At 47.7% G+C, this 21,170-nt stretch overlaps 1 protein-coding gene across 3 annotated transcripts in view; it reads left to right on the top strand.

Moving 5' to 3' along the window:
• Positions 1-21,170, top strand: part of MYO5B (myosin VB) — a 153,808-nt gene that overhangs the window by 23,084 nt on the left and 109,554 nt on the right. For all 3 annotated transcript variants that reach the window (XM_087772767.1, XM_087772768.1, XM_087772769.1), the window contains exons 2-4: positions 7,927-8,037; positions 11,774-11,945; positions 14,208-14,352. In XM_087772767.1, coding sequence (XP_087628893.1) covers positions 7,927-8,037; positions 11,774-11,945; positions 14,208-14,352 — 428 coding nt within the window. The remainder of the gene's footprint in view (positions 1-7,926; positions 8,038-11,773; positions 11,946-14,207; positions 14,353-21,170) is intronic.

Below are 21,170 nucleotides of genomic sequence, written 5' to 3'. Positions count from 1 at the left end.
GGTGCTCTATGGGACAGGACCTGGAGAAGGGTTTCCCACCCAGCAGACTCTTGGTGCAGCTCTCAAATGCTGGTGAATATTAAGTTTTGGAGGGTCTTTGCCAGGGTTTGTAGCAGATCATAGAATCATTCAGGTTGGAAAGGACCTCTGAGATAGAGTCCAACCGTTAATGTAACTGCCAGGTCCACCTCTACACCACGTCCTTAAGCACCACATCCACACGTCTTTTGAACGCTTCCAGGGACTGTGATTGCACCACTTCCCTGGGCAGCCTGTGCCAGTGCCTGACCACTCTCTCCATGAAGAAATTTTTCCTAATATCCAACCTAACCCTGCCCTGGCACAACTTGAGGCCGTTTCCTCTCGTCCTATTGCTTGTTCCTTGGGAGAAGAGACCGACCCCCCTGGCTCCGGCCTCCTTTCAGGTAGTTGTAGAGAGTGATGAGGGCTCCCCTCAGCCTCCTCCAGTGGAGCACATGCTTTAAATCCAGGCTTAGACCTCCAGAGGGGCAGCCCTGCCTTGCAGCCCGTGATTTCATCAGGCTCCAGGCCGCATCCTCGCAGCAGGCAGCAGCCTGCCTGTCCCGCTGCCAGCTCTCAGCCTTCTCTAGCGCTGCTTCAGAGCAACCAAAGGCGAGGGGCTCCTGTGCTCAACCTGATGCAATGCCTGAAAGGCGCCGCTGCAGAAGAAGACGGGCAGCGATGCCCCACGCGCTGCCATCTCCAATTAAACGGGCGCAGCCCGTAACATCCTGGGCTGCTGTGAGGTGGTTCGTTAGCGGCGATAATGCACATCCCCTGCGGGTGAAGTCTTGTTGACCCTGGCAGAGAGGTTTGGTTTTGTTGTTTCTTAAAGAGTAGAGGAGCAAAGTAAAAATACAAGAGTTGTTGCAGTGCCTAGGGTAAATCCCAGTCTTGCAGCCTACAAGGGGATTGCTCCCCAGCCCAGGAGAGACTACTTTTCCCCCAAAATTAAGACAGAATGGTTTGTTTGCACTGTCCCAAAGCACCTGGGGCTCTGCCTGGTTTTGCAGTGTTCGGTGACATATCGCAAGAGGGATTTTTGCATTTCAGCCCGTTGCTGCGGTGAGAGTGGGGCTGTGTGTGTGCCCGAGACCTTGGCACTGAACCCATCAGTCTTAATTAAGCCTGCAGTAATGAGCGTCGGTGAGACGCCGTGGAAGAAATGGTAGGGGCGAGGAGTTGGCTGTTAGTTACGTGTGAGACTATTGATTAGTCCTGGAAATCACGTTTAATTAAAGCAAAGCCTTCAGGATGGAAATACTGGGGGTACGCTTGGTGTTGGGGCTCGCCTGCAGCCTCGCTCTGCTCAGTGCCGGTTTTACCTCTGCTCTCGGTGAGATGAGGCTGGTGCAATGATGAACCCAAGCCTTTTTAACCCCCCCTTCGTTAGAAATGCTGCTAATGAGCCAGTGGATAAATGCTACAGACGCTTCTTGTCCGAGCAGCTGAGTACCGCTCAGCTGCTGTGACACTTTATGCAAATCATCATCTGAATTAATTTGGGCAGGGGAATAAAATTGAGCAAAAAGAAATAGAGCAGATTTAGTGCTGGTGGGAGACACGGAGCCATCCATTAGCGTGACAGCTTTTCTGGGGGGAGGAAAGTATCCCCGTACCTAGGAGGCCTCAGCAAAGCACGTGCTTCGCTAGCTCAAATCCAGTGGCCCCTGCAATGCTCTGGGATGAACAGAGATGTTCCCCAAAATTTAGGAGCCTTGCGTTGCTGGGGGCATGGTCTGGGTGTGCATTTGTGTGCTTTCCCTGGGTCTGTCTCTGTATTGATAGCCCAAGGAGGATGGGGAATATGAGGCACGGTGCAGATTATGCTCATCTGCCTTGGCTCGGCTGTTTGGGTTTGTATGTTTTTATCAGCCCTGGGAAACGCACAAATTGCTCGTTCTCATGTGGAGGAATTCGAGATGCTTCTACAGCGTGCCGCTGTCTTTCCCTTTGCATTTAACACTCTCAGCAAGTTAACATTTGCATTCCATAGCTCAAAATGATGTCTTTTGTGTTTTCTAACAAGTAAAACACAATTATTTTTGTTGCCCTACCCCTTGAGCATGATACTGGGGTCATGCGTGTCCCTTGCTGTGTGTTGAAATGTTGATTTGCCGGTTGCGACCTCTCCTTTCAGCCTTTTTGGGTTTTTATGGTGAGGAAGAAGTGGGTCTTTTCCTATTAGAGGTCTTTGCTGTGAGTGGATGCTCAATGGGCTCTTGCTGGGGATGCTGGGCTCTTGCTTGGTGTCCCAACATCGGGTACTGGTGTTGCAGAAATCAGGCAGTGGAGGGGTGTGCAGCACCGAAGCACCCCTGCCCACTCTGTACGGAGCGGTGAAACCCACTGCCATCCCCTCCTGACCCTTTTGAGGGTTTGCTGACTGGTGGTACCCAGCAGCAAAAACGGAGAAGCCAGCCTGGGGTGAGATGCAGGGGTCAGCGGGTCCCGGAGTCACGGCACAGCTTGGGAAGCTCTGACCTAAATACGGGCTTTGCTTGTCTGTCAGGCAGGGGAGAAATCACTCCTGGGATGAAAATCTCGTTCAGAGGATGGGAAAGGGAGGATTACAGTTTGCCATCTGCCCTGATGTTCAATATTGTAAATAATAATAAAAAGTTAATGATCCACAAGTCCCTTAAGAGAGGTTTTTGCCCTGCTGCTGAAGCACCTTGCCTGCGCCTTGCTGCCTCACGGGCGAAGCAGATTTTTCGTCCTGAGTCGCTGCCAAGTGGGGCAGAAGGGATTTTTAAGGCTGCAAGGCACCCTGGAGAGCCCTGGGGCCGGTGCCTTTCCATGCCCTCCTGCTGACAGCACCCATCGAGCGGCTCTTCCCAGCACCGACAAGCGCGGTGGTTTGCACAAGCACATTTAGCACAGCTCAATAACTCCATAAATAACCACCTGTTAATCGTGGGGACGTGGGATCCTGCTGTGGTAGGCATAATGCCAGTGGACGGGCAAAAATACAGCGGTGACCCCAGTTCAGCCCAGGACTGCACGCCCAGTGCAAATTAATGAAGACAAGTTCGTTTGCTTTCGTGCAGAGCTGGAAGGGGATGCTGTTAGCATCTGTGCACAGTGGCTGCAAGGGGAGTCTTCTGTTTTTTTGCTGCAAGAGCTTAAGTTATCTTTGTGGAGTTATCTTTTATAGTGGTGTAAAAAAAAAAAAGGGGGGGGGGGAAGAAAAATGACATCCCAACCCCGAATTGTGCTGGCTGGTATGACCTCTTTTAATTTAAGGTAGAGCTTGTGTTTTGCTCTTTTTATTTGGGAAAAGCAAAGTTTGGGAAAGCTTTAATTCTAGTAATAGAAGGCTTGTGAGAGCTGAAGGGTAGTTATTGGACTGTTTCAAAGTAAGCTGCTTAACCATTCACGTGCTGTATATATAAATGTAAATATTCTTTGGAAGCCGGGACTGAAGCTCGTGCTGTTTTTTTCTTTCATACGTGTTTTTGTCCTTTTCAGGAGCATCTAGTAATACTGGACCACGTTATTTCTCTGAACAATATAGAATGAGAGTGGCAATAATCCCGCTGCAAAGGGGGAAAAGTAGAGGTGTGCTTGCTTTGTGAAGAAAAATATACAGATATTTGTCCCGATCTCCGCCTCATTCTTAGTTGACATTTGTGTGTTCACCTGTGATTTTTCTAAGGTGCACATCACCGTCTCTGGTTTCTACTAAAGTCCTTTCATAAGTTTTTCTTAACCTGTGTGGAAGAACCTTGGTCCTGAGATACTATATCTTAATCTTCGTTATTGAATTCCTAATTGCCCGGCGGTCGATGTTATTGTATCACCAGCGTTGTAGGTTTTCTGCCGTGCCCTCCCTCTGGCTGCAGTCCTGTTGGAAGGATGCCCCTGGAAAAGTGCCCTTGACCCAGGAGCAATGAAAACTTCCTGGGGTCAGCTGTGAGTATTGCCATTCCTGAAATAACTCAGGGGATTAAAAAACAATAAGAATAAAGATGGATTTGCTGACTTCCAGCTTGCCTTGAAGACTGTTGCAACCACCAAACAGCCCAGACGAAGAAAAAAAATGCTTAAAAGTTAGCTATCTCAGTTTAGTTTAATGGAAAATTATACTCTTTCCTTAATTTAATGGAAGATTATACTCTGACGCTGTCGGTGTAACTCCTTCGGTGCAGACCAGCATCCCTTCCCGCTGCGCTGGAGCATCCACCGAGCACATCGCCAGGAGTTTGAGGATGGTTTGCTGGGAGTGCCTTTGGCCAGCATTGGGGGCTTTCAAACAACAAAACGAGACCTGCCTTTTCTAATGTAATGGTGGTTTTAATCTGCATCCGTAGTGGCAGCCTGCTAAGATCTAAATCAAATCAGGAGGTGGGGATTGAATTTATTAAGCTTCTGCTTAATCTGGGTGGAATAATGCAAGAGACTCTGAGAGCACCAAATCACTTTGGTTTATTGGCGATCTGGTTTAAAAAAACAAAACGGATTTAAAAAAAAACACCTTTTCTTTTTCTTGAGAGGCTGAGCATGCGGAACTATTTCCGATTAATGCTAACACCTTGTTCAGAGGCATCCTTGAGGATTAAAGGAATGCTTTTCTTTCTGCCCTCCTGGATGGAGACATTGGAGTGTCGGGAGGTTAAGTGATCTGCCCAGGGTTGCGTCTCCTGAGCCTGAAGTCAGGCTAATCCTCCGGTCCCAGTGCTTTGAGACAGACCCGCCTGCCCTTGCCCTTCATAACAAGCTCCTTCAGAAGATCAAGAGGTTGTTAAAGCTAGCGAAGCCAGGACATGGCATATAAAGTGGAATAATTATGCTAGATGTGAGCTGATGGAAGTAGAGGTTCACAAAGATGTTCTCCTCCTGCCTGGGTGGGTATCTGCCCGGGGACATGGGTTTGGTGACCTGGTACCTTTCCTCTATATTAATTTAATTGGCAAACGTACCGTGTGTGAAGCTGCTTTGGAGGGAGCGGGTTGCAGAAGTCGGAGGCAAGGGAGGCAGGCGATGCGAGCGTGGTGCTCCAGCGTGCCCTCACCGTGGGCTGCCTCCAAGCCTCGGCAGGTTTTAATTAAAGCTCGCCTTGTAAAGATCTAAGAATGACAAAGTGCTTTTATTTCAGCGCTGTACGGTTGGACATACTTGGGATTTATGGGTAAAAGGGAAGGGTTGGATACGGGTTTGTGTAGCAGCCTGCCCTGCCCGGAGGGCTGAGCACTTGCATCTCTGCTGGAGCCCAGCAAGGAGGGGAGGACAGTGAAAATGCACAACAAAAAAAAAAAATGGTGGTTCCCTTTTTGGACGTGTGTGTGCATGCACGCATGAGACGACAGCATTATAGATGCTTGGGGAATTGCATTCATAACAGCCTATTCTAACAGCCCGCAGCTATTTAGCAGGATGGGAGTGCTTGTGCTGGAGCAGCGATCGCATTTAGGATCTCCCAGCTGGGAAACGAATTACCCCCAGGGCTCCTGAGACCTTGCAGACACCTATGTCTTATTGCCTTCTGCGCTGTGCAATCCCTTGCGTACGTGCGTACGCACAAGAGTCAGGTGTATTATTAAAATTCTGTAGTTTTGTGGTCAGGGTGGCTGATGGGACGTGAAGTCTTTCATCGCCAGGTTGTAAGTCCATCCCTGGGTGGTGGATGCTGAGAGCTGCTACCCTCTGCCAGCAGTTCCCACATCTCAGCTGGGTGTTGGATGGCTCTTGGCTGTGGTTGGCGATGAATTACCGAGATGGGCTGATGTGACCTCTTACTGCTGCTGGAGGTGGACCCGAATTTCATCCACCAAAGTGTGCGCAAGCACCACCGTGGTTTTTGGGTTGCTTTGGGGTCAACGTGCCCCGCTCTGCATCCGTCTGTCCAGGCAGGTCCATGGCTCAGCCCAGCCCCGTGCGCAGGTGGACAACTTGCAGGACTCCAGCCAAAACCAGCAACGTCTTGTTTTTGAGGCTGCCTTGAGCTGGGTACATCCTGATCCCCGGCTATTTTGGGCACTTCTAGAGCGTGTTTGATCTCTCTTGTGCCAGGAGAGAGCTGGCACTGGATGAAACCACGGTGGTGGAGATGAAAAGGCCGGCAAGGCGTTTTGCAGGAGGGGTGAGAGCTGCAGGAATGGTCCGTAAAGCCCTTCCCATAGTGTCGGAGCCTGGAGAAACTGGGGCGAGGTATGAGCAGTGAGAAGGCTGAGTGATGCATCGCCAGCTGCACCCACTCCTTGTTTCACGGTCCGACCAAAGATGGGGCTCCTGGCCACGCTGCAGCGATGTTACATCTCTTGCAATGCTGCTTGCTGGCGAGGAGAGGGGAGACTGGGCTGGGGGTCCCAACCCGGCCCCTTCCTCATGGCAGGGAAAGCATTGAAGGCTTGTGGAGTGCTAGAGGTGGTGTGCTGCGAGAAGTCTATTTATTTATTTTATTTTTTTTCCCCTCCCTGATAAAACTGCTGTTCTGGCAATATATTTGTTGAGCTCCATTAACATCCAAGGGTTCCCGCTGCTGTAGCTATTGAGCAACTCTAAAAATAATTACACATGATACATATAAAAATCTATTGCTCTTCAGCTGCAGAGCAGGCTCTTAGGTGCCTGCTGCTGCTTTAACTCTTGAGACGCTCCGAGCGTTATTTGGCCGTTGTGTGCCAGGGGTTTGGCTTTAAGATGAGGGCCAAAACCATCTTTGGTGCAACGGTGCCCAACCCCTTGTGTTTTGTGTAAGAATAAGTTTACATAGCTCTTATTTCAGTCAACAGGAAGAGCTGGGGGGACACATGCCCCCCAAAATACCAATAAATAAGTGATCGTTGAAGGGTTCCTGTTGATGCTGTGTTGGCTGACCGAGTCCAACTTTAGGCTCGCTTTATGGGCCCATGTGCAGCAACAAAAGCCTGACTCAAGGTGACTCCCTGCAGAGATGGAGCAATTTTGGATTCCTTGTCAGGACCTTGCCCTGGCAGCTGCATGAGCAGGGAAACCGGTACCTGCTCCAGCAAAAAAAAACGTGGATGTAGAGAGTGAGGGAAACCCGTGCACGGAGGTCGCAGTGCTACTGCTGGGTCTGTTACCCGTTTGTCCCAACTCCTGAGGGCAAGTACTGGAGGTGTCAGCACAGCAACAGTTACTTGCTCGGCACGGAGGGGGGGATGCTTTTACACAGAGTATCTCTGCATCATAAAAACAAATTAAATCTCATTAGCAGGGGGTATCGTGGCTCCGAGTAATGCCATAATCTCGTTACGCGTGAGCGGTGGTGCTTGCTCTTGGATTTTGTCCCTTCATGGATGCTTTGGGCTGTACGGGTCCACCTCTGGGATTTCCTCTTGGAGGCACAAGGGTGGCCCAAACTTTGGATATGCTAAAAAGATTAAATGTTGCATCTAAGCATTTTTCTGGAGCCTTGAAGCCCACTTGCAGGTTCACCTGCAACCAAAGAAGTTGGCTTTGGTGTCTTCTGTGGCCTGCTTAGCTCCATGGCAGTGGGTTTGGGTTAGGGCTTGCTCTGGGGGGAGCAACCTGGCGTTTTGTGCGAAAGAAATGTGCTTTGGTGTATGGTCTGCTGGGGGGGAATTGTGTTATTTCATAAAAGCTTCTAGAAGGCTGTTTTTTTTTTTTTCCAGGGAAATTAAATTTCACATTTACCTTGAGCCTGTACCCCGCTTTGTTAGATCGGGAACAAGCCAGTGTGCACCTCGTCCAGGAGAAGCCTGATTGAAAGTCTGATTGAAAATCAGACTTCTGGTCTATAATTTACCCATAACCTAAAATTAGAATGTTTCTTTTTTGGACTGAAATAGATGGTTTAGCTGCGCTGACTTTACAATGAGTGTGGGATTGTATCCATGGTGAATTAATTTATTTATGATTTAATTTCCTGAGGTTTCCTTGTGTTTAAGCTTTTTCTTTCTTTTTTTCTCCCCTCTCCAGTACACTAGGGTTTGGATTCCTGACCCTGATGAAGTTTGGAGATCGGCAGAAATTATCAAGGATTACAAAGAGGGAGATAAAAGCCTCCATCTGAAACTTGAAGATGAAACTGTAAGCTTTTGAACGTCATTATTCTTCTCAGTAATTTAAAACTTCGAATTAATGTGTGAAGAAGTCTGAGCCATCTTATATTTTTTAGGAAGCATTTTTAAATGTGTTTTATTGCCTTAGCGCTTCCAGCTTTTCCCTGCCCGCTCCCTCCTCAGATGCTTGCATTAAAGTAGGTTGTGAGAAAAGCCCTTGACCTCTCTCATCTCTTTTCATCCTCTGGCAAAGTTGTAATAGTCCCTGATATCAGAATGAGTTTTTTTTATAGCAGCAGTATGTTAGAAATACCAGTTTATGGTTTTTGCTGCTGAACAAATTAGAAAGAGCGTGGCTGGTGGCATCTACTCAAACTTGAGTGCCGATGGAAAAACCACATAGAGCGCAGAAGTGACTGCTGTGCAACAGCTTTCTCTGTGCCTTAGTTTTCCTCTTTAAGTATAATCTTATGTAAACCCCTTTTTTCTCCCGTTTTTAAAAAACCAAAAAAGCTCTAAAAGACAAAAATGAGAAACTCATTTAAATGTAGATGTTTTTTTAGCAAGTGCTGCTTTCAAATGGACAAACAGCCCAGGCTCATGGCATGTGTGCAGCCAGCGATAAATCATTCCCAAAGCAGGATGGGGACTGGGGAAGAGCAGCTGCTTTCTGTCCCGCATGACAAGCTCACGGGGTGGGACGTCGGGTGACAGCGGGGGATTGTGGATGAAGTTAACCATGGCCTTTGAATCAGCTGCCAGATGGGGGTGGTTTGTGGGGAGGGAGCGGCCGTGCTACGTGCCTGCCACGAGGTGCGTTTCCCACACGTCGTGTCTGGTGTAGCAGGAAGAATAAATGTATTTTTCATGAAGAATTCCACCTAAGCGAGCTTTCTTTACTGGGCAGACGGGGTTTCCTTAATTGTCTAGAGGGTGATCTGCTCTGTTGCTAAAAGACTTAATAGAGGCCACTTTCTCCAAATTGAAAATGCTCCGAGGAGGGTGAGTAATTCACGTCCCCTGCCAGCCGGCCGTTTCCATGCTGTGGGGAATATTTTCACCCTGTTACTTAATGGGAAGATGGAGAACAGGAATGAGACTTGCTTGATTAGGCTGTTGATCAAAACAATTCTTCTTTCAGAGCAGCACAAGCGCAGGCGGTTTGCAGTACGTGAATGCGCCAGGTTTGTAAAGATAGTAATTCACGTTGAAATCTGCACCCAGTGCATGGTGCTGTTGGCTCTTCCCGGGTCAGCCCCGGCTGCGCATGTGGTCCTCCCCAGTTTGCTCTTCCAGCATCGAGCAGCTTTCTGAGGAGGGTGAAGGATGGATGATGCTCCTCTTGGAGATGCTTTTTTCCCCTCCTTGGTGATAAGTCTGGATGAGGAGATGCACAGATGCCACCTCGCTGTCCCTTGGAAGCACCAGGCATGTTCTTGTAGGACCATGAGTTGCTGCCCCTTGCTTCTTGGTGAGCTGTAGCCCACCCAGTAGCCCTGTGGTTGGACCTCCTGGATTCACCATCCTGTGTCTATCAGTCCCTGTTCCAAGTCGTATCAATCATCGTTTGAGCATGTCTTTTTCTCTAATGACCCTTTCACCGAAAGGGCAGTCAGGCCCTGGACCAGGCTGCCCAGGGAAGTGTTTGAGTCTCCATCCCTGGAGGTATTTAAAAGAAGGGTAGACGTGGTGCTCGAGGACGTGGTTTAGTGGTGGGCTTGGCAGTGATAGGTTAACAGTTGGACTCGATGATCTTAAGGGTCTTTTCCAACCTTAACGATTCTATGATTCTATGATGCTTCATGCTCATGATGCAAGCATGATGCTCACAACGGGCATGTTTCCACCATTCTAGTCATTCCATGCAGCGACTTGTCCCTGCCTCCCAGTGGCATCGGATGCCACAGGGATGACCCTCGTTGCAGGTTTTTTACATGTTTTTTCTCTTGCTCCTGCGGCAAGAAGACAGAACCCTTGGCGAAACCAAGCAGCAGTGCTCAAGCCTTTGGGAAAAACTGGTGATGGGTGTGAAAAGCACTACAGGCTTCAACTCTGGGACAGGTTTCCTGAGCAGCCCTAATGGGTGCCTGGGTGCAGGTGGGCACCCAACTCACCCACAGCAGCTCCTTCCTACCGCTTGTTGTGCTCAGGCTGCCAAAGTACACCTGCAAGTATTGCTGAGAGCTGCAACCTCTGTCCTTCTTTTCTGGTTGAGATCTTCAGCAGTTTTAGTACTGGGGGGGTGTTTTTTGCTCTTTAATCTGGCTATTTCCCTGCAAACCAAAGGGGCTGAGAAGTCCTGTGAGGTCTAGGCTTTTTGTACAGCTGAGTTTAGGGTCAGCAACATGAAAGTATAAGGAGATTAAAGGATTACTAGGTGTTGTAGATGGTAGCTTAATAAGCATGTCACTGTCATGGTGAAACACAGGAACGTCTCATTTTGGGGTTGTGCAAGAGACCGCTGCTTACTGTGGGTGCTCCCAGAGCCCCCCGTTTGATGCTCTTCCATATGAAACCCTGCTTAGACCCACCTCACGTTGGGCTGAAAAACTTCAGCGAAGGGGAGCAGCACACGTGTGCATCTGATGGAGATACGGAGTGTACATATCTTCGGGGGTTTTGAAGCTGTTGAAAGCCTTTTGTTCCCGACAGCCAACATGCATTAGCCAACTGTTTAGTGCTTCTCTTTTGTCCTTGCACTTTAAGTGAATTTTCATGGATTTTGTGGTTTCTGGCTGTACTCTGTATGCAAGAGTACTCCTGAATGAAGAGCTGATTTTTAAATATCACAAGGGATCCCTGGTGCGTTTGCCATTAAGATGTGAGACTGAGTGCAAACTCTTGAAAATTGGCATTGGCAACGTGGAATTGGAGTATAAAAGAAGCTGGAGGTCGTCAGATGTGCTGTGTGAGCCTGTCCTCGTGCAGTTGGGTCGGCTTTTATTGTGCTGTTTGCGATCCAGCGCCAATGTTGTGGTTGTGGTTCTGTTCTGCTTGCAAACTGGGATGCCTCCCTTCTGCTGGGAGCTGAGCATCAGGACCCCTTCCCGAGACACCCCATGGGAAGCAACATCACAGGCAACTATTTCCCCCCCGCCCCCTCACTCTTAAGGAAAAAAAAATACACTTTTTCTTTAGTTGGTGGCTCTGCTGTTCATTTGGGGATGAGCTGAAAATAGTTAGCATATGGGCAGCCGTATGCTTCAATGGCATAACCTGGCTCTTCAGATGTTGAAGCAGCAGGGACTGTGTGCTTCTCCATGTCCTTCTCTGCCTGAAAGGGTGTAAGGTTTGGAGTATAAAAGTAACTTGAATTAAAAATGAGTTGAGAAATCAGTCTGATAAGAAGAATATGGTCTCTTTTGAAATGAGGCTGCCTTTCAAAAAGCATGAAGATGTTTAGATCAGATGAAGCTGTGGTTTTCTGTTACTCGTCAGAGCTGGCTAAAGGCTATTCCTCCCAAGGCTGGCCTGAAAACAATCCAGGTATGCTCAAGTTGGTGCTTGTGGACCATCTGTGTCCCCCAGGACCATCTGTTGGCCAGCTCAAAGCTATTTACCAGGGGAATGTCCTGTCTCCTGGCAGTGTGGGACAGCAGGATCACCCAGGTCCCTATAGCATTTAGTGTAAAGGGGCTTTCATTCCAGTTAGAGCAGGAGGTGCAAGTATTGACTACATCAGGCTGAAGTTATCCTTGGATTATAAGACATTAAAGGAGCTGTTGGTTTTTGTGTTCTCACATTCCTCATGTGTATCTCTTCAGCTCTACGAGTATCCTATTGACCTCCAAGGAAATGAGTTGCCTTTCCTGCGCAATCCGGATATCCTGGTGGGAGAGAATGACCTGACGGCCCTGAGCTACCTGCACGAGCCCGCGGTCCTCCACAACCTCAAAGTCAGGTTCCTCGAGTCCAATCACATCTACACGTACTGTGGTGAGTGTCCAGGCCACACGTTCAGCTCCTGGAAAGCAGTGGGTTAGAGCATGTCCACATAGAAACCTCTTGAGATCACAAACCAGAGGCTGTGGCATGAGGAAGGTCCAGGGGCTGTGAATTTGGGGCAGGTGAGAGACACGAGTGTGTGCCAACAAGCTTTAGGTTGCAAAACCAGAGGTGATTTTTGAGGGTTGGTGCACTGCGAAGTTCCAGAGCTCACGGTCCGTGTAGGTAACTCTTGGTGGGAACGTCTTGTCAGATGAGTTTGAGGCCAACTTTGCATTTGCTTGGCAGTCTGGGGGCGGGGGGGGAAGGTAGGACCTCGCAAACAACTGGAGAACAGCAGTGTACCGGAAAGATGTGATGCAACTGAGAAATGTCCATAGTGAGTTTTCCTCCTGGAAGGCTGGGAAAAAAAAAAAAATGCTGCACTGTTGTTTCTTGCCTTTTCTTGATGATTCTGGGGTCATCTAACTCTTAAATTCGAAGCTGGAGGAGGGCAGGTATGAACTTGGGTTTGTCATTCCTAAGGAGAGCGAGCTGCCAAAACCATTCAAGACAGCAGTTACCTGTCAATGGATGTCAACAAATTGCAAACTAAAAAATAAAACAAAGAAGGCAATTCAGCCATTTTTATTCAGTTACGTTGGATAATATTGAATGTTGAACCCTCTTGAACCATCATTGCTCAAGACGGCCTTGCTAGCAGTGATGCAGACTAACGATTCTCTAAGTGACGAGTTGCAAGATTACAGTGAAATGCATGGGACTACTTGTGTGGCAGGGTTAAAGCAATTTAGGGTTGTTGAGGAAATGCTTGGCAGGAGGAGATGACTCTTTAAGGTAGCGCCCTTGAAATACGTGGCCTTAGTGGCTGGTAATAGCGGTGACTTTCCTTTAAATATTTAATGATGTGTAATGTTAGACTATTGGCATCACTTGCAGCCTTTTGCCGCTGCATGTGTGCTCCCGGTCAGATGCAAGCTTGCTTTCGTCCAAAATCAGTAAGGTGTCATTAGCGCAGCTTCTCGTGAGGGTTTATAATAATCTTGAGCACAGCATCGTGCTAATGAAAATGCATGGGTTTAGGCTTGGCTGTTTGGGCTTAGCAAGTGTAGGTCTAGCGACGAAGCGCCGTGTGAGCGCAGCGTACCCTGTGCTCTAGTTATAAAGTGGTTAAGGAGGGGAGAAAAGTGCTTATCTGGCAGCCAGTGCTGAGGCAACTACTGCCCTTCAGCTTGGCCTGCGTCGTGGCTGCAGGCGTGTTTTCAGTCGCTGAGGGAAAGAGATGCGTGACCCTAACAGAACCAAGACGCAGGAGCAGGGCACGATGAGGTGAAGCTGTTGGGTTAATATCCCGCGGAGGCAGGTGATGTGACTTGGCTGACCTTTGCCTTTTGTTCTAGTTTAAGTCACCGTATCCTGGTGTTTGCTGCAGGCTGAGAGTTCCTGGGCTCTGCTGTAATTCGAGCGTGCCCGAGCTGTGAATCGGCTGGGCTGGGAGCACGGCGCCCACTCCCGCCAGCCACGTGCTCTCCGGAGCTCCTTATAATAACAATTTATACCTGCAAAACCTGAAGGTAGTTCGGAGGTGGAACTTGTCAGTGCTTCAGTTGTGCAGGGTGCAGACCAGCTCCCTCGAGCACACAGGGGAGCACCACGCGTGGCTTTGCCTTTCATTAATTCCTGGGCTCACTGCCTCCTCCAAGCAGGCATGGCGTTCCTAGAGCTGGAGAGAAAAGCGACATTAAAGCTTTAATGCAGGCTCTGGCATTCCTTTCCTGTGAACTATGCATTTCATTTTGATTTGAGTACATTCTTTGTTATGAGCTTTTACTCGGAATTTAAGCCAGGGGAAAACCGGGGATATTTGTTTGGGTCTAGCAGAGCTTTGGTTGCATAGGAATTGCTTTTCTGAAGTGATGGCTCAGGCACTGTTCAGCTGCTCTTCTCACTCTTTCTGCAAAGTCTGGTTTCACACAATGAAGATGATTATATATTTGCTTTTCTCACCAGTTTCCTATGCCTCCTCTGTAGCTGTACTGGAGCTTATAGCCTTGCTATCAAAGCATAGCGCTTTGAAGGAGATGCGGAGATAAGAATTAGGAGTCCTTCCCCATTCCCTTCTCATCCTTTCTTTTCCTGCAAGCATGATATTTAAAAAAAATTGATTGAAACAACTAACACAAGCCCGGAAAAACCTGAAGTCTTAACTCTGTGCTTGGTTTGTAATATATCTGCCTATTTATCTGTTCTAAGGTATTGTACTCGTTGCCATCAATCCATATGAGCAGCTGCCAATCTACGAACAAGATGTCATCTACGCGTACAGCGGCCAAAACATGGGGGATATGGATCCTCACATCTTTGCGGTGGCAGAGGAAGCCTATAAGCAGATGGCCAGGTGAGTGGGCCCTCAGTCAACAGCGTCAGATCGAACTGTCAGATCAAAAGCGGGCAAATACCTGATTAAATATTGCAAGTATGCAATTAAAGTCAAGTGGTGGAAGAGTGTGAAACCTCTGGATTTTCATCTCTGCTGAGAATACGGTGTCTTCTATCGTGCCTTTCCATCCCTGAGGTGGGATGGCGTCTCCCCATCATGGTGGCTCTTCACCCATGGGTGCTGTAGCTCTGTCCTTCTACAAGACACGGTTCCTGCGGCAGCCTCCCTTGCACGGTACAGAACTGCTTTGTGCTGAAATCTCTTTGAGGTCAGGTGTTTCTCATTAATTCTGCTTACCGACTTGACCCTGTTACCGGCTGCCAAGACTGCTGGGCGGGCTGGGCTGATGGGGATCACTGCGGTCCTCAGGAACTCGTGGGTTCGGTGCAGCTGTGATTCAGAAGGGGATCCTTCTCCTGCTGCTGCTTGGATGAGTTTCCTGGAAGAAATTCAAACCGCTCTGCAAATGTCATGTTTAATAGCTTGGAGGAAACGGCATTTCAGATAATTTGGTGAGATAATCAGACTAAGCCCAGAAGTTAATGTTGGTCCTTTTCATTGAGACGCTGTGATTTTGAGGTAGGAGGTAACTCTGGTGAATACCTGGAGATAGTTGTGGGTCCTTCAAAGCAGTGTCTTCACCAGATGAGCCTGGTGTGAGTTTTACTTTCTTTATTTCTGTGTTGTGTTGCTGAGGACAGATGCAGGATTTTGTTCTTACCAGATAAGCCATGATCTAAAAGAGAATTTGAGAGGAAGCTGAAAGTTGTTGCACCGGAGATCATTTTATTGTAGTTGTCTGGACTCGCACAGCGTGTTTAGATTTCCTTGTGGATTAACTGTAATTTTTATACCGCCCCAGCAAGGGTAAGCACTGAACTGTTTACCAAGGGTTTCGACCTGTTTTCTGCTGTGTCTTAGCTGTAAGTGGTGAGTTAGGATGTGTTTCTAATCAAAGATGAGCCCCAGTTCAATCCAGAAATGCATCTGGAGGAGCACTGCCATGGGTGGAGATCAGATGGGTCGTACCCAAGCTGACTCCAGCCTGCAAGTTCAGACCTCCTGCAAGTGCTTGTGCTTTGGGCAAAACCATTTTGGGAAGAATTTAGAAATTTGGGGAGCTGTCTAGAGAAAGAGGAAGGCTTAGGACTGTGTCCTTGTTACACGAATCCAGGCTGAGCAGCAAGCTGCATGGATTTTCCTGGGCACACATCTAAAATACAAGGCAACTGCTTGCTTTTCTGCTGAAGTCCGTGCTGGGGAAGACTTGGTGCTTTCCCACATCTCTTGCCAGAGATGCTCAACTCGGTGCTCTCCTCCTTATCAGAGTAAATCTGCTTTCGACAGCCACCCATCTAATTTCTACCTGTGGATGGTAGGGAGTGCTCTGTTTGCGAGGGGACAGGGAAATAACCGCCTTCAAAGCTCTTAAACAAGACGCTCGCTATTCAGGGCTGCTCTGGTGCTCGCTGTTTCGGGCGGGTATTACGGTAATTGCAGGCTTGGATACAAAAGAGGGATTCAAATGGGGCTGAGAGGAGATTGTAATGTGGATTATAGGAATCTGCCTGGTTATTTGAAATGCGCCTTAAAATGTAGCACGCTATATTTTAAATCTGAAAGCTTCTGGGTGGACGTTGTGTTCTCCGCAGTTTGATTCAGGCTTTTCCCTCCGCAGTGCTGCAGGGAGAGTGGTGGAGCTGCTTGAGCAGGGCACATGGATGGTGTCTTTCCTGGACGATGGATGTAGTGTGTTGGACAGGACATTTTTTTACTTTTTTAAGTGAATTACTCCGTGAGATGCTCTGCTTTAGGCAATGGGAGCGCACGTGAGCGTGGTGGGACACGGGTACGTGGGCAGCTCGGCCATCAGGATGGAGGTCTGTGAGCATGTTAAACCTAAACTGCTGCAAAACCATTGCTTGTTTTGCAGCTTCTTAGCTTTTAAACAACTGCATTATGCCTGGTGTATCCTGTAAACCAGGAATAAAGCTCAAATCTGCAGTCTCAGAAGGTCAAACCTGCAATGAGAGCAGGAAACCAGTCTCTGGCTGGCCTTCTGGGTTTCTTTATTTATTTATGTAAATGTGTGCTTGTGTATGTATAGGCATATATGGGCTTACATATTTTGTAAAAAAATTGAATTGTTCATTCTAAAAACAAATAAAATGCAAATCACATCATAGAAAAGTGAGACTAATAATGCAGATGTGCATTCTGTTTGAATTTCTCTGGTTTTCTTTCAACGAGAGTGTCTTCAATGTAAGTAAGAAAATCAAACAGGTAAAACAAGCTTTCTTCATGGAAGATTGCTTGGAAACAGCTGGTGTTATTTGTAACATCACTGAGCAACAATGTGCTGAGTAAATTACTTGCTGAAGCCACTGAGCAGTTGTTCCTGCGTGAGCTTGTCTGGTGTTTGGTGGAGCGTCATCTCCAAGTTTTGCAATGAGCAGCTTCTTCATTTTCATGCTTTTATATATGTCCGTGGGATAATATTCATGCAGTTTGTGTGGCAGAGCAGAACTTGATTAGCTGGCTCGCATTAAACTGCTTCCTTGAGACCAGACACTGCACTGGGGTAATAAACTCTTCAAAAAAAGCATTGCTGAAATGGTGCTTGAGATGTTTTGGAGGCCACAGGCAAATAGCGCAAACTCGGAGCGAGTGTGTGAGCGGGCTGATGGTGCCGGCTTCTCCCTTGCTGCGGGGTTTCAAGTTGCAGCAGTCCTCTGAGGGCAAACTTTACATCCTTTTCGTGAAGACCTGGATGAGGAAGGCTGCAAGGTGGGCCATATTTTTGTAGGACAAACAGAGCAAGGACATGATCGGGAACCGTGACGTCACCTTGAATAGCTTTTCTCCAGTGCAGAAGGCAAGGTCATCTATCTATCTATCTAAAAAAATAGAATAAATATACACACATACATAATATATATTATATAAAATATATAAAATGCATAATACATGTATGTAATATATATATATATATATGTATATTTTAGCTTTATTAGTGGCCCAGAGCACACTGGGAAGACGCAGTGGAGGTGACTGAATGGGATTGAGTGGATGGCAAGGAAAAAGGGCACAAAAATCTAAGATTCTCTGTTAAATGAGGCAAAATTGGAGGCAATCAGATTTTTAATTCTCTGGACTTCTAGTATAGCATTGCCATGTAGAGACAGAGTGCTGGGGCAGAATGTAAAGACATTTGCTGGTGTACAGGCGTTAGTGACGTTGTCCTGTGCTTTCTTGCCTGCCTGGAGCTGGTGGTGTCCATGAGATGGGACTGGAGGCATCTTCACAGGTGGCTTTAAAGCTCTGCTCGATCCTGTCTAGTGTTGCCCTGTCATCAGGGAATGCCAACTGAAAAGGGAAAAAAAAAAAGGTGGGGGGGGAGAAGAAAAAGGAAAAAAAGCTGTGGGTGGGCTGGGCAAGGGGCTGCAGAGGGTATATAACATCATAGAATCATTAAGGTTGGAAAAGACCCTTAAGATCATCGAGTCTGATCCCTTTTTTTGGACAAAATATTTCACAAAGCATCTGAACGCTTATGATGGGGCCATGCGTTAAAACTCCACTTTACATGAAAGCTTCTCCCAAAGAGGATTCTTTGCTGCAAAGCAACTCGCTGCACTTGCATGTAAAACAGCTTAAAAAAAGGCAAGTGATTAAAATTCATATGTGACAGCCTCTAATTTTTCCAGTGACCAGCTCTTTAGAAACTCCCTGCATAGCTGGTGTGAGACTAAACGCGCTCAGTTCATTGAAACAATATTGTTTGAGGCAAAATACACAGCGTGGAGTTAATTTGCTCCAAGTGCCGCTACCGGAGGCGGTGGAGTCAAGTGTTGGGATGGTGGAAGGATGCATCGTTTGGTGATTGCTAATAGTTGGGGCTGTGTGGGTCGAAGCAATTTGTGCTTTGGGACATGTTGTCTGCAGGGTGACGCGACCATCTCCTCCTCTGCTCTTGGTCTCCATCCTCCTGATGCTGCCTGGTGAGGTGCATTGGGTGTTGGTGTCTTTTACGCCTTTAGGTGCTGCAGAAGGCATTTGCGCTCCTGAAAGCAGACTAAAAGCTTTGGGAGAACGTTCAGGATCCCCCGGAGAGCCAGCACAGCCGCTGGTGCCCTGGCTGCTGCTTCTTGCTTTTCTTAGAGGAACAAAAGATCCCTTGTGTGCCCAAATCCCGGCGGTGGCTCTAATTTCCTTGTGTGTCATTGCTCTGGGTAGAAGCCTGGAGTCTAGCAAAAATTCCCCTTGAAACTTTATTTCAGCCTGACCGGGAGCTTTCCACGCACGAGCAGGGGTTGTTTCTCCCTACTCGCCCCGACCCACGTTCCTCTCGATGAATATGTCCCATCAGTCATTGCCAGCTCCACGGAGGTGACCGAAGTTTGCACGGTGACAGCGCAATGCCAGCTTCTCATTCCCAGCCTTTGAGGGCTTTAGTTAGAGGTTAGATGTTCCCCTTCATATCTGCAGCCCCATTTTTCTTCTCCCCAGCTATCCTCGGACAGCTCGGCTTGACGGTGCGGTCACTGTGTTGTCTCCAGATGCTAGGCTGAGTCTGTTAGGAAAATCACTGCAGTGTGCTAAAGGAGTGGATATATTTGTGTGGCTTTTCTGTCTTTGGCCCCTATCTCTTCCTTTTTTTACTGGTTGGGTTCACTCTGGGCACAGGCCAGGACTTGTTAGTCCAAGTAAGGTCTCTTAATACCTTTGTTTTTAAAAAAAAAATTCATGCATTATACTTAATAAAATACAAAATTGAACAGCACTAGGTGATAGAGGTATGTGGTGTGGATAGCATTGCTGTGCGTGATGGGACAGGAGAGTGGGCCCTCCAAAGGCTGTCAAACGTCTTTCCAAAATGGGGGGTAAGTAGTGAGGTGGTCTTCGCTCAAATCATAAATCTAACGGCGAAAGCATCGTAAACCCCTTGCTGTATGTTCTGTGTGTTTTCCAGTTAGCACATCTGGATCTTGCCGCGATAGCAACATTATATCGTATATGCGGACCTCTTAATTAGCAGGACACATCAGCTAATAACCACAAAATAAGTGCAGTGTTCATATCTTACAATGAAAAAGATCTCGGGTAATAAAGGACTTGCAAAAGCCTCCCAAAAAGTGCGTGGACTGGGTGAAGTGCCGTCCTCTTTATTCACTTGTGCCTCCATTGGGCTGATGCTTTCACAGATGCCTTGTGTCTGTAAACCTGTTGCATGTGGTCAGACAAAAATATCTTGATCGGATCCATGTATAACTCTGCTAAACTGGAAATGCAAAACATTTTAATGTTCTCCTGCCAGGAGCAGGAAAGGGCTCTGCAAACCTTAACTGACCCTTGCAACGTTGATGGGAAAACAAGGGTCGTGGTGACCTGTTGGTTAGACTGGAGCTTCCTCCTTCCCAGCGTGAGGATCTCCTAGCAGTGGTGTTGATAGTCCTTGCAGAAGAAATAAAGTAAGAAATGCAGGAGTGATTTGGTGGATGAGTTCAGCTTCCGCGTGGCTGGGCCGCTGGTCTCACCTGCAGCTCGGTGCCGGATGACCCCCGGTGTCTGCAATTCAAACCAGGGCCAGCATCTACTGTGTGATTCCTAAATTATAAGTTAGATGGAAATAGCAGGTCTTCCCTTTTCAGCGCCACTGCCAGCATGCTGTTTCTGGCACTAAATGCTCAAAACCACCTGGACTGCAGACGGGTAACTCTATTTTGTAGTGGCTTTCCATTTTTGTTGGAAGTTAGTGCACCCAAGTCTTGCGTTGCACTGTCAAAAGCGTGTGTTGAAGTGTAAAAATCACTGTTGGCCTGCGTTAACGCAGATGATCTGTGTCTTGCGGAGATACAGGTGCCGGTGGGGCTGTACGTGGCCACGACCGCTCTCTTTTCTGCTGTGGGGTGCAACGCTGGAGCTGGAAAAGAGCAGAAATTGCAGCATCGACCCTGCCCATAACCTGATAGAGGCGGGGAGGGGTATGGGCACGGTGGTGGTGTCCTTTGATAGCACTTCAAATTTCAAGCTTTACAAGAGGATTTAAAACCATACAATGAGAGAACAGGTAGGAGTGAAAAGAGAGATTAACCCCTGACAGAGACGCAAGAGGAATCAGACTGGCACAATAAATGAGGCTGAATGCTGTGGTATATTAAAGGCAGGGAAGGGTTTAGGTCTCCCGGTGAATGAGGCTGGGTCGGGGGTTTGCAGCGAGCTGCGGGGCCGATCTGTGCTGCAGCTCAGCAGGGCTTTGCAGCAGGTACCGTCTCGAAACTAAAGCTCTAGCCTAAAAAAAGGGTCAGAAGAAAAAACACTCAATAGTCTTGAATTTAGGAAGGGGAGAAACCCAGGGGGATCTCTTTTGTTTAGAGTTAAAAGTGGGATAGGGAGGAGGGGAGAAGGTTTTGGAAGAGCTATGCCATAAACATGCCGGTGCTCAGGGTTTGCAAAAGCAGCTGGATGCAACTTCTGCAGAGGTGATACAAAGGAAAAAAAATGGGAGAGACTCGAGGTGATGTTTCCCAAGGACTGGAGGAGAGACCCTCCAGTCTTACTTGCCCTGCTATGGGAGAGGACAGAGATGCTCTGAGGGTAAGTGGCCAACTAAATGATCCTCTTTTTTTTTTAGTTTCTTTTTTTTTTTTTCTTTTTAGCAATTTGGAATGAGAACGATGCTATTTGCTAGCAGCTTTAATCATAAATGAGACATCCCTTATAGAAAAATCATAAATGGGACAGCACCGGAGAGCTTACGGTACAGAAAGGCCGGT

The sequence above is a fragment of the Nipponia nippon genome, unplaced genomic scaffold, assembly GCF_047370975.1.
Source record: "Nipponia nippon isolate SJK-2023a ecotype South Korea unplaced genomic scaffold, ASM4737097v1 scaffold_37, whole genome shotgun sequence".
NCBI lineage: Eukaryota > Metazoa > Chordata > Aves > Pelecaniformes > Threskiornithidae > Nipponia > Nipponia nippon.
The sequence above is the reverse complement of the archived record's forward strand: the minus strand, read 5'-3'. Positions and strand labels throughout refer to the sequence as shown.